The sequence below is a fragment of the Sinocyclocheilus anshuiensis genome, unplaced genomic scaffold, assembly GCF_001515605.1.
Source record: "Sinocyclocheilus anshuiensis isolate Anshui unplaced genomic scaffold, SAMN03320099.WGS_v1.1 scaffold425, whole genome shotgun sequence".
Classification (NCBI taxonomy): Eukaryota; Metazoa; Chordata; class Actinopteri; order Cypriniformes; family Cyprinidae; genus Sinocyclocheilus; species Sinocyclocheilus anshuiensis.
Window position 1 is genome coordinate 170461 of NW_015537947.1, and position 12170 is coordinate 182630.

General features: G+C 36.2%; 1 protein-coding gene across 1 annotated transcript in view; it reads right to left on the reverse strand.

Annotated features, from left to right (window-relative positions):
* Positions 1-12170, reverse strand: part of LOC107664247 (neurogenic locus Notch protein-like) — a gene marked incomplete at its 3' end in the record, with an annotated part of 181907 nt that overhangs the window by 167583 nt on the left and 2154 nt on the right. Inside the window, exons 2-3 of the mRNA XM_016454770.1 lie at positions 6087-6938; positions 2582-2698 (exon numbers count right to left, since the gene is read on the reverse strand). Of these exons, the coding sequence (XP_016310256.1) occupies positions 2582-2698; positions 6087-6849 (880 nt within the window). The remainder of the gene's footprint in view (positions 1-2581; positions 2699-6086; positions 6939-12170) is intronic.

Below are 12170 nucleotides of genomic sequence, written 5' to 3' on the forward strand. Positions count from 1 at the left end.
GAAGAATTAATGTCCAACAGTGAGCTTCACACCCAAGCAAACAAGGAGTTACTCATAAAGTTGTCACATTTTACCGCAGTGCTGAACTCTTAAGCAGTGTAACTCTTAAACCATACAACATAAGCATCAGATGCTTAACTGTATTTACACATTCATGTATTCCCTATTCAATACTGGATGAACAATTGACTTGTTTTATTTGTTTTCCTTAAACTGAAAAAGCAGCAAAATTCTTTTTTTTTTGTGTCCTTTTTATTTGAGCTACTTAATTGAAACAGGTTGTTTGAAAATGTAAACACTGTGTAATGCCAAAGAATATCCAGTCAATTCAACATGAAGCAATCATGTTTGAACAAGAAACATGATACAGTCGTGCTAAATCAAAAATAAATTGTTGAAATAAAGTGAACAGAATGATAAAAGTGTGTATAATGTTTATGATAATGTTAAAATAATTCCTGACCAATTAGACTATAAAGTACATTTAAAAAATTTTTTTTTTTTTAAATTGGATTTCAAACCATATAGTTATGTGGTGTGGATCAGGTTTACAAAAATTTAATTGCAATTTACAAACTACTAAATGTATTTGAGTCAGATAATCCAAAAAGATCCTGCCTGTCTGAAAGCATTAGAAACACTTAAAAAATAATATTAGATTTTTTTTTAACACTGAAGCTGATGGTATTCTCAAATGAGGCTGCGATGCAGATTGCAAGTGTTCCATGGCCGATTTACTGTGAATGGTGAATCTCAAGTGGAAATTCATCATAAACTGTGATAGCCATAAATCTGTGGCAGACAAACTAGACATTTTTTCTTCCACATTAAAGCTGTAGGCATGGCATTAAAGGCTGCTATCTGCTTGAACAAACTGCCGCTACACAAAAGTCAATTAATCAACAAGCAAAGGCCACCTGGACCTCAGACTGGAGACTTTATCATGATGTTATTATCAGGAACACCCAAGGGACGGTGAAAGTTTTGTTACACATTTGTGGGTGAGATGCTCATTAGCCCAGCAATGGTTTTACAGAAGCAAATGAGACTCATTGCTTTCCAAAAGCATGTCATGGTCGTGCCTTATAAACAGACTGGGAAGGACACAGGAGCATAACTTGTTTATGTCTGTCTCTTTTCTACAGGAAAAGCCCCATTCATGAGTTTTATCAACCTGAGCATATCACTCAAATAAGCCACAGCCAAAGCCTTTATTAAACAATTGGCCATTTATGCACCAAGAATCTTCTGAAGGCTTTCTTATATAAAGGCTTCAATTGTTCCATTTTTTAAATCAGCTTCTTCACGTAGGAAAGACAGCTTACTGTGGGCAGAGATAGAAAAAGCCTCACTCAGATTTGAGTTTGCATAATTGCGCTGCCATTGTGAAGTAGGGCAGGGTGATATAGCTAAAAAATGTATCAACGATATAATGTTTCATATCGTTCGGTATTGATAATCATTGACATTTTTTATAACCTTTTTTAAAACAAAGAGCAATAGAATTTTTTTTTTAATTTAACCACTGTATTTTTAATGAACCCAATTTATTGAGACAAACAACAAATATTTTTTGTTTTAACAGTCAAACACACAATAAAAATTAAACAAATATCTAATTTCTAATCTAGTTTTATTTGCAGATTAAATAGGTTTTAAGGAAACCTTTGGCTTGTCTCCTGAGGCCACAGGAGGGCGCAATGAGCAAAATAATGCAGCCCATTTAAATTGTCAACGCAAGGAAATAACTGTCTATAAAAAAACATGCATTACGTCTAAATTAACTCATATAAATCAAATATAATTTCGTAAATTGCATAAACAATTATGAACAAAACAGCATCATGTATTTATGCATTGCTTAATACAAAGAGCCGAATCGCCCATCATGCAGATTGCATTTAAAAACATATGAGACGCAGTGAAAAGGAATAAACCTCCACAAATTTGCGACGTGTTAAAAGTTTAAACTGTTTTAACTTTGCATGGCTACATCTCTTGTGTGAGACGCGAGTGCAGCAGTCATATTTGTCCGTCTAAAAAATGCGCTTAATATGCATCTGTGTGAATGGCTTGGTTTCGGTTTTCACCTAATCAAGATCTTCTCTGCATTAAGCTTCTATATTTCTCTAATATGTTGAATGCATAACACAGCAGCGGTGCATCTCGTGGGCTAGACTTAACAAAACATTAAAATGCAACGTCACATCATTATCACCGCTCGTGCGCCACTGATGACGCTCCCTGACGCACTCCTAACATTCAAATGCAAATGTTTATTTTAAATTCGACTAATATTCATTTTTTTCACATATTCACAATCTCCTCATCACAGGCACAGCACTGATGTTCGTGTTTGTTGTGTGCTATCTGCGTCACTCATAGCACGTGCCTATATCGTGCGCTATATCGAACATTTTTTATATCGTTATCGAAGAGGGTGTACCATCGATAAATATCGATACCGTTTTATCGCCCAGGCCTATTGTGAAGGCACCCAAAATGACCCATCATTAATCACATGACTAATTATCAAAACATAATGTTTTTGATTTTAAGCAGAATTTGCAATCATACTTGCCTGTATATCCTGTGAAACATTCACATCTGTAGGAAGTTGATGAGACTTGTACACAAGCTCCTTCTTTGCACCCTTTACTGCAATTTTGATGTCCAGTGATTTCAGAGCAGTTGACACCTATGGCATGAAAATATAGACATTACATTGAATTAATGCATATTTATCTAGTACATCATCAGATTCTTGACACGCCTGATGTAAAAAACTGTTACATAACAATGTTAAAGATTTTTCTGGAATCCATGTAATGACATCATTTTACCTTTAGTGATATAACTACCGAAATATTGACTTTATTAAACTTCAAATAGTGCAAAATGGTTCGATCTTATAAAGCAAACATTGTAAATATCAATAAATATTAAAGGAATAAATTCTCCAATGCTGTATTTTATCCAGTCATTGCATTTGCTATACAAATAAAGTGGATGGGGATAACACCAAGCTCGAGAAAACACAAAAAATGGTCGTAAAAGTAGTCCATAAAAGGGTAAACAACATCCCAAGCCTCCTAAATTCATATCATAGCAATGTGTGAGGAGGAGAGTGTTTTTTTTTTTTTTTTACCGATAACACTGCTATCTGTCTCGTCGCCCTCAATCATCAACTTCCAGTTTTCAGAGCGCGCGCCCGAATCAATTGGTCATGTGACACATGTGAACCAATGCTGTTTGCCGTAAATGACGTCAACGTACAAAAGCCCACCAAAGGCGCCATTTCTTTATTGAATGTGACCGCGAATGTCCGCAACGCAAGAGCTGAAAATTTACACATTTCATTCTGTTCCTCCCACAAACATTCACATCACTTCAGAAGACTTGGAAAATTGTTCACCATTCCTTTGGACTACTTTTATGATTATTTTCCTCTACATTTAAAGTCACAATCCACTTTCACAGAAGAGCATTCTGCCTAAAATCCTTTTGTGTTTCACGGAAGAAAGAAAAGGATACTATCCTGGAATGGCATAAGGTAAATAATGACAGAATTTTCCTTTTTTGATGAAGCATTTTATAGGGATCATATCATGAGCAAAGATGATTATTGAATGTTATTGAATGATGAGGCGTTTCTCAACGGCTCTGGACATAAGTAAGGGTTTTTTTAATGTCACGAGAAAAGTCTAGCCAATCATAACAGTGTATATACATTTTTTTACATTTTTACATCCTCTTTACTATAGATGGCACAAAATCTGATGTAAACCATGCATATTTTATGCGTATGATATTTTAAAAAATGATTATTATTTATTTTTTTTGGGAGTAAGATGGCACGTTGTTGCTAATTTTATTATATCATGGGGTTTTTATTTTATGTGATTTCAGACATATTTGTTATTAATTTAAAAAAATATTTTGTATATATATATATATATATAATATAATTTATTTTATAAATGAGTTGAATTACTGAAATAAATGAACTTTTCCATGACATTCTAATTTATTGAGATGCACCTGTATATACAAATAAATACAAAAATATTTATTGATATAATTGAGTTGTATTATTTATCGATAATCATTCAATAACTTAAAATTAATATGTGAGCCTGTACCACAAAACCAGTCATAAAGGTCAATTTTTTTAAATAAGCTTTCCATTGATGTATGGTTTGTTAGGATAGGACAATATTGGGATGAGATACAACTATTTGAAAATCTGGAATCTGAGGGTGCAAAAAAATCTAAATATTGAGAAAACCGCCTTTAAAGTTGTCCAAATGAAGTCCTTACCAATGCTTATTACTAATTATAATACATTTTTGATATATCTATGGTAGGAAATTTACAAAATATCTTCATGGAGCATGATCTTTACCTAATATCCTAATGATTTTTGGCATAAAAGAAAAATCGATAATTTTGACCCATACAATGTATTTTTGGCTATTTCTACAAATATACCCATGCTACTTAAGACTGGTTTTGTGGTCCAGGGTCACATATGGTATTTGCTTGAATGGTATTAAGTGCAGGGTACGTGCTCTCAGTATTAAAACTGTTTAACAAATTGTATAAGGGAAAGGCATCATGTATTCAAAATATTAATGTCTTTGAGCTGAAGATGGGAGCGAGTGACTTGGTTATGATATATATAAATATATTTACCAACTGATCAATTTCGGTTCTTTGCTTTAATCTGACTACACACTGGCCTAGTTGTGATAGCATGGTACCCAGCGGTCTCTAAGGAATGCCTCCAGTGCTTCTAACAGAAGTACAATTAATTATTCAGCAGACATAAAAACAAACCACATTATCTAGTATGACAACATTACACCACTTTGAATACTCTACTATCCTTGGTGCTCACCAAGAGACCAACATTTAAACAACATTTGGATGCCGATTTTATTGACAAGCAAGACAGGGAGAATAAAATTAAATGGTAGGAGGAGGAAAAATATAAAGTACCATGCAATTAAAGAATGCTTTCAGGTGGCAGAAAAACATATGGGAATAATTACCATGATTAGGGAACTGTAGGATATCAGACCAAATCAGACAATCTAAGATTTGGTCAAAACATGGTTGAAACATGAGGAGCCGAATTCCACAGAGGCCCAAGACAACAGAATGTTCATAAATCAGACCCTAGCACTAGCCAGTCTGAAGCAAGCCTAACCAACTCTTTCACAGAACAGCTTTCAACATTAACACAAAAGGAACACACTGATCATAACAACTCAGGAAGGAGATTGTCAATTTTAGGGCAAGTAATCAAGATTAAATGGTTAAAGAGATGAAATGATTCCCTTTGAGCTAAATTGACCTGTTTCCCTTACAGAACTAAAGAGATGGGGGTGGGGTGGGGGTAAAATTTTAAAAATGCTTATTCAAATAAATGGTCCATAGGGGCTCTGGTTTTGAAATAATTGCACAGTGCTAAATGTAGAACACTTGCAATTATGACAGATAAATAATAAATACGTGTCTTCAAAGAAACTAGGCTGTTCTCTGTAGGTGGGTGGACACCCATTAAACATCCCCCCATCCATTATGATTGAAAGGTCAGCATGGACTCATAATGGACTCTGCATTAAAAGGATGTTAAGCTTGCGTTAAGCTCAGTTGACTACATTTGTGGCATAATGTTTATTACAACAGAAACTATTTTTGCCTTGTCAATAGTTTTAAAAATAAAGCAAAAATTACGGGTTATAGTAAGGCATTTTCAATGGAAATAAACAGTAGAATTGTGCACCATTCATAATTAAATAAAAAATGCCTTTTAAATTCCTGACTTCGATTTGAGTTAGCAAACATAAATCAGAATTGCAATTTGAATGTAGGGAAGCATTCAAATTAATTTAAATAAAATTAATTGAAATTCAAATTTTAAAAGTTTGAAAAGTTGGAAGTTTTAAGGTTGATAGAAAGTTTATGTATTTCATCATATTTAATAATTTAACTTTTGTCGCAATATGCCTTTAAGATGCAAAATGTGTATTAAAAAACGGACATATGTTCTTTTTGGCAATGTAAATAAAGTTCCTCACCTGTGAACGGAGAGGGGCAAAGACATTCGTAAGGTGGGAGATCTGTGTAGGCTGTTCTCTTGCTCAGACAGGTGCCTCCATTTAAGCATGGCTGTTCATAGCATCCATCAATGTTCTCGCAATAAAGTCCTGAAAAGTGTTTGTGGCACTGACAGCTAAATGAATCGTCTTTACATGTAGTTCTGCATTCACCATTTCCCGAACACAGGCGAAGAAGAGGTGAGCTCTGGCAGTGCTGAGGCTTTACCAGAAGTGCAATGCGTAGGCCAAGCCTACACAGATGACTACTGCCTCTATGAACAACAGTGAAGTAATTCATACCGGTCTTCAGCCATTTCGTTTCCACTTGCAAAGTACCATTAATACTGTTGGCAAACACCAACTGCTCCTTTCGTGGCTCTAAAATCAAGCAGTTTTCAAACTCCTCTTTGGACACATTAATTAGGTGGATACCAAATTGTTCCAGCGTTCTGTCAGCAGAAACAAACATCACATCTCCAAATTGAAATTCCAGCGGGCAAAGCTGAGGAAAGTGATATGACCCAGTTGTCCACAAGTGTCCATTTGTTTCTGTTTGTCTACTCCAGCACTGGGTCAAGCTGCTGCAGGTGTTCTCCATGAGGGTCCACCTCACACTGATGTTCTTTGGCTGAGTGTACCATTCACGAGTCGTGGCTCTGCGGCAGGTTACCTGGCTGTAGACGGTACTATCTATTACACAGCTGAGCAGCAAGGCAATGATAACTAGGTCTGGGTTTCTCATGTTTGTCTTTCCTCAACCTTGACTGCTTTTTTATTTAGTCACTTGATTTCTTCAGCCGGAAACTTTTCTAGAACTCTGAACTGTAGGTTCTGTAGGAAAACAAGTAGATCTCTGTAAGCAAATATGTACAAGGCAATAATGTAGCATGTTGCAAAAATTGCATGATTACAACTCTGAAAACTGAAAAACCGAAATGTATGTAAGTAACATAGTGCTACAGGCAAAGTAGTGGTGTCTGGAACACCATGAGTCAGGAGACTGTAGTGTAACACTGTGATTTTTTTTTTTAAAGATTGTGTTATAAAAGATAGTCCTCATAAACAGCTGTTGTATTCTCAATTGGATTTGACACATCATGACATCAAGCATATAGAAATACCTTTAAAAAAAAAAATGGTATCACATTCAGTACAGACTGCAAACTCACATTCACAGCTCTAAAATATGATTAGTTTAAAAGATTCAGCAAACAACCTTAACTAAGCAATCTGTACATTTTGACAATATTAGGTTTACAAATGAACAACAGGACTACGCAGTTAAGTGAGTTCAACAGAATGAAGTCACATACAGATGAGAACTGTTGTTATATGGGCAGGAGTTTAATTCTTAAAAGTCAACTGTCTTCAACTGTTGTCTTCCACAGAAAAAGGAGCTTACAGGTTTGGAATAACATGAAGGTGAGTAAATAATGACATAATTGTTAGTTTTGGTTGAGTTATTCTTTTAAATTGTAGGTATAGCTCCTGTGATGAATAAAAAAACATCAACTTTAGTTGTAAAACTGGATAAATAAGGAACTTGTGCATAGAATGAAAATTAAGAAAAACTTCAGCAAATATAGCATACATTGAATGGTTCAAGCTTTAAATGTAGTTTCAGGGTTCTTTCACAACCCTGCAGAACCATGGATTTCTCCCACAGCTTGGCATCGCTCTGCCCCCAGGGAATCAACTTCAGTAAAATGGCCAGCTCTCTGCTCTACCTGCCTGCATGAGGCTAGTCAAACTAATGAGCAGTCACATTTGACTCTCCTTTCCGGTGTGCTCTCAATCTTGGGCTGCTTGCCTGGAAGAAACATTGCCCTCAAATCTCTCACCACGAGTGGCAAAGAGGGCAGTAACTGGCTGCTCCACTTGTTATAGTCACTGAGGTTTCTGTCAGGTGTGTTGCACTCACTTTTCTTTGTTGTGTATACTGAAATGAAATTGCATTTGCCTTCATTTAATTTTTTTATTTTTACAGGAAAATGTTATCTTTGACAACATGTAATTGTTAAAGAGATAACAATGAAAATTATGAAACACAGGAAAATATAAAAAAAAAATGTTTGTAACCAAACAGTTTTGGTGACCAATGACTTCCATTGTATTGACATTTCTCAAAATATCTTCTTTTATGATCCCCAGAAGAGTGAAAGCCGTACAGGTTTGGAACAATAGGAGGGTGAGGAAATAACATAATTTCCGTTTTTGTGTTATATCCCTTAGGTCATGAACTGAGAAATCAAAATTCCCTTGATCTTTTGACATGTAAGAGGTCATTGTACTATAAAAGCATCCTGTAAGCTTCAGAACTCAAAACTTTCTCGTTAGTCTAAAAACAGCTTATATTGAAGCCAATCTGCCAAAACAACTGATTGTGGAATGTGACATTTTATGATGTAATAGTGTGGCTAAACACCATCTCAGCAGAAGAAGATCAATGCCTGCTTCTACAGCACTGCCTGTTTAGCCCCGCCCACCGATTCGCGCATGTAGTGTAAATAATAAGAGAGGCAAACACAGGTCTACGCAGAAATCAAACAATAAAGATGGCTCTGAAGACAACAAGACGCTGTGCAGTGTCGCGTCTGTGAGAACTTGGTCCTTTGTTCACTTCATTTTACCGCAGATTCATTTACAAAGCACAATTAGGCGCAGGATTTTTAGAAAGATTGAAACTAAAAGACCGTCTATATTAGTTCTGACAGTAATGTCGCACCACACAAGTGTGAGTAACTGTTTATTGTTTAACTTGGAAAACTTACCTCTCGTTTCTGAGCTTTGACACTATCCTTCCATTAAGATGGCAGTACCAGAAAATGAATGTGTATGGTCACATGGCCAAACTACCCAATCATGTTAGACCTGCCCTGAACTCATCTAGACATCTTACATTTTCATTATATATGAAAATGTGCTTCATAATAAGAGTTGCTTTTTAATACTACAGAAAAATATGCGAGCAAAAATTGTAGTCAAAATTGTGACCGGTGGGATTAAATGGGTTAATGATATTCTACCAATTTGCACTTGCTTCTACTAATTGATGCATCTGATTCTAATTTTAGACATGATCAATTTTACATTGATAAATATGAGAGTGTACCAACATTTTCAACAATATACAGATCATTACAAAATGTTTGTACAAAATTGGTTAAATTATATAGCCTTTTCTCTGTTGACACTTGTGAAATGCTAATCCAATATCTGTTATGTTGAACTTTTTTTCATGGTGTGTTCTTTTTCACAGCACTGTAGGTAAATGAAGTCACACGAGTGTTCATATAGTATTTATTGAATCACCCCGTAAATCGTCAAAGAGTTTGTCCCTCTTTTTAATGCTCATTAGTTTTTACATCACAACTGTGATCCATAAGTTGCTACTTGTTATTGCTTGTAAGTGACATGGTATTAGAAGGAGGGACATTCTCATTCAAGAGAGTCTGATTGGGGAAAAAAATCAAATACCTTGAGTGCAAGATGAGTCATCAGTATTTTTGGTTTTCCAAAATTTAGGAGCTGTGAAAACCTGCTGCGGTTTTCATCTACCTCTTTCTTTGTTACTTACATGCTCATATCTCACACATCTGACCATGTGTGATGTTAGCAAAGTTTGAGCTTCCCTAAGGTAGAAACAGCAAGTGACAGTGCTAAATAAAATATTCCTTCTCTGTCTCACACACTTTCTGCAACCTGATTCCTCCGTGTCATCCACAAAGAAGAGTTAAATCAGACCGAGTATCTCGTTCCCTCAGGTCCTGCTCAGGCTTGTAAGGCAGATAAAAGAATAGTGTTATGTAGATATCTCTGTGCCTTCAAAATTCCTGTCTTCATCTGTGAATGATGGCAAGAATAACGAATAGCAATGACTCGTTCTCATTGGATGTGACACAATTGTTATCGGATAAGCTGAATAAAGGAGGAGCTAAGAGGTCTGCGATTAACTGTAAGATCATGTTCCTAAAATATAGACATGTCATGCTGTGCAAACAGCAAGAACGCTTCTGATTGGCTGTGATTTGTGACTGATTGTGTTGTGACATGCAGCATTTTTGTGCTCCGTGTGGACAGACAGATCTGTCTTGTCGAGCCAGGTTAGGGCAAAATCTGATAAATCTGACAACCAGAAAGCATCCAGCATTCATTTTTATCTTAAGTTTGAACAGTACACCCATTGTTTTATAATTTAAAATCTTCTCTCATAATTTTTTTGTGAAATGTTTTCCTTTAAAATTGTGCTTGTGCTAGCTTTTTCCCCCCAAATAAATGCCACTTGGTTTCACATTTTATTATCTGAGAGTAGCTTAAGTGCCCAAATTCTCCTTAGAACCACTGTACTGTGTCTATACTGACCATGACAGAGGAAGGTAGCTGACATTTCTAACAAGATTCATTAGATATAAATAAAAATTGACACAAGATTAGCATTAATTGTTCATTAGTATTTCTGCATGTCCAAACCCTTAACTTCTAACTCTTTTCATATGAGTCAAGGAACTGTGTGTCCCCTCAACAGAGAAGTAATCTCTATCCCAGAGCTGCATGATCAAAGCGTATAGATGGAAGGCTGACAGATATAGAGAACTGAAAGTCTTCCTGTGCGTGGAGCCAGAGGCAAGACTGCACTATCACCACGTTGTCTACTGGCAGATGGATGCCACAGGGACACGAGAAAGCTCAGATTCAGCAGTTCAAAGCCTAGACACCCTGAAAACAGAATGAACACTGATGGGAGGAATGATGACATTATGCTCCAAGTCAACAAAAGCAAGTGGAATGAGGCAACACACTGAAGCAAGACTATGAAGTAATGGATACTGAAAGAAATCGGTACAAAACTTCCGATTTCTAATTATGTTCCTTCGAGCCTTGGCATTTCAAAGTGCATCAGAAATTAACAGCCACTGCTGTGTAATGTAATTATGCAAAGACCTCATCTTCTCCAAAAGTATATGACTTTAATTAGAGCACAGGGTCTCTCGCCGAAGACGCGGACATACTGCTTGGACACATCCTTAATCTGTTTGGACAGATATTATCTCACTGTACAAAAAGCATTTTTTTTTTATGGCGCTTGGACCAGTCGCTCCGGAGGTGGGGATGCTCATCATAGCGCAATCAGAAGCTAATTATTTCTAGAAAAATGATTATTTCCAAAGGAAAAAGGAGACCTAAAAAAGGGCACTTCTGTGTCAAAAGAGTGAAGTGCAAAAGCACAATTTTATTTATTTATTTATTTTATTTTATTTTATGTATTTATTGCTCCAAAGTATGTAAAGCCATTAAAAATCACCTGATTGATTGAACAAGAGCTGCAAAAAGGCCTACAAATATGGGCTGCCAGATCGGCCACTGATGTCTCTTCAGCATTCAGCCTGGATAACAAGGAAGCTGCTCACACATGCACAAAACAGACAACAAATCAATAGACACATCTAGACCGTCTTCAGTGACCCTCATGACCTACAAGACCATTTATTTGTTACGAAAGAGAGGCCCTAAACAGTCCATCACATCACGATGTTAAAAAAGACAGCTAGATTGTCAAAGACAACTAGACCTACAAATGATGCAGGAATAAAAACATGTAAATAATACACTTCCATAGGAAATGTTATTCTATTTTATTTTATTCTTAAATCATAGTTTAAAGGGGTCATATGATGCTTTTTTAAAGATAATTATTTTGTCTATTTGGTGTAACAGAATATGTTGACATGCTTTAATGTAAAAAAAACCACATTATTTTTCAAATACTGTACATTATTGTAGGTCCTCTATGCCCCGCCTCTCTCAAACGCTTCGTTTTCTACAAAGTCCCTCCTTCCGACAAGCGAAGTCTGCTCTGATTGGCCAGCTGACCCAGTGCATTGTGATTGGCCGAACACCGCAAGCACCCCTTACCATCATCGCCAGCTTCAGCTTTCAAAATAAATGTGACAGACACAGTGATGAAGCTGGTATGTGTTTGCAGTACACAAGACACGGTTAAGACAGCTGACTCCACTGTGATGTGACCCCCTCTCTCTCTCTCTCTCTCTCTCTCTCGCGCGC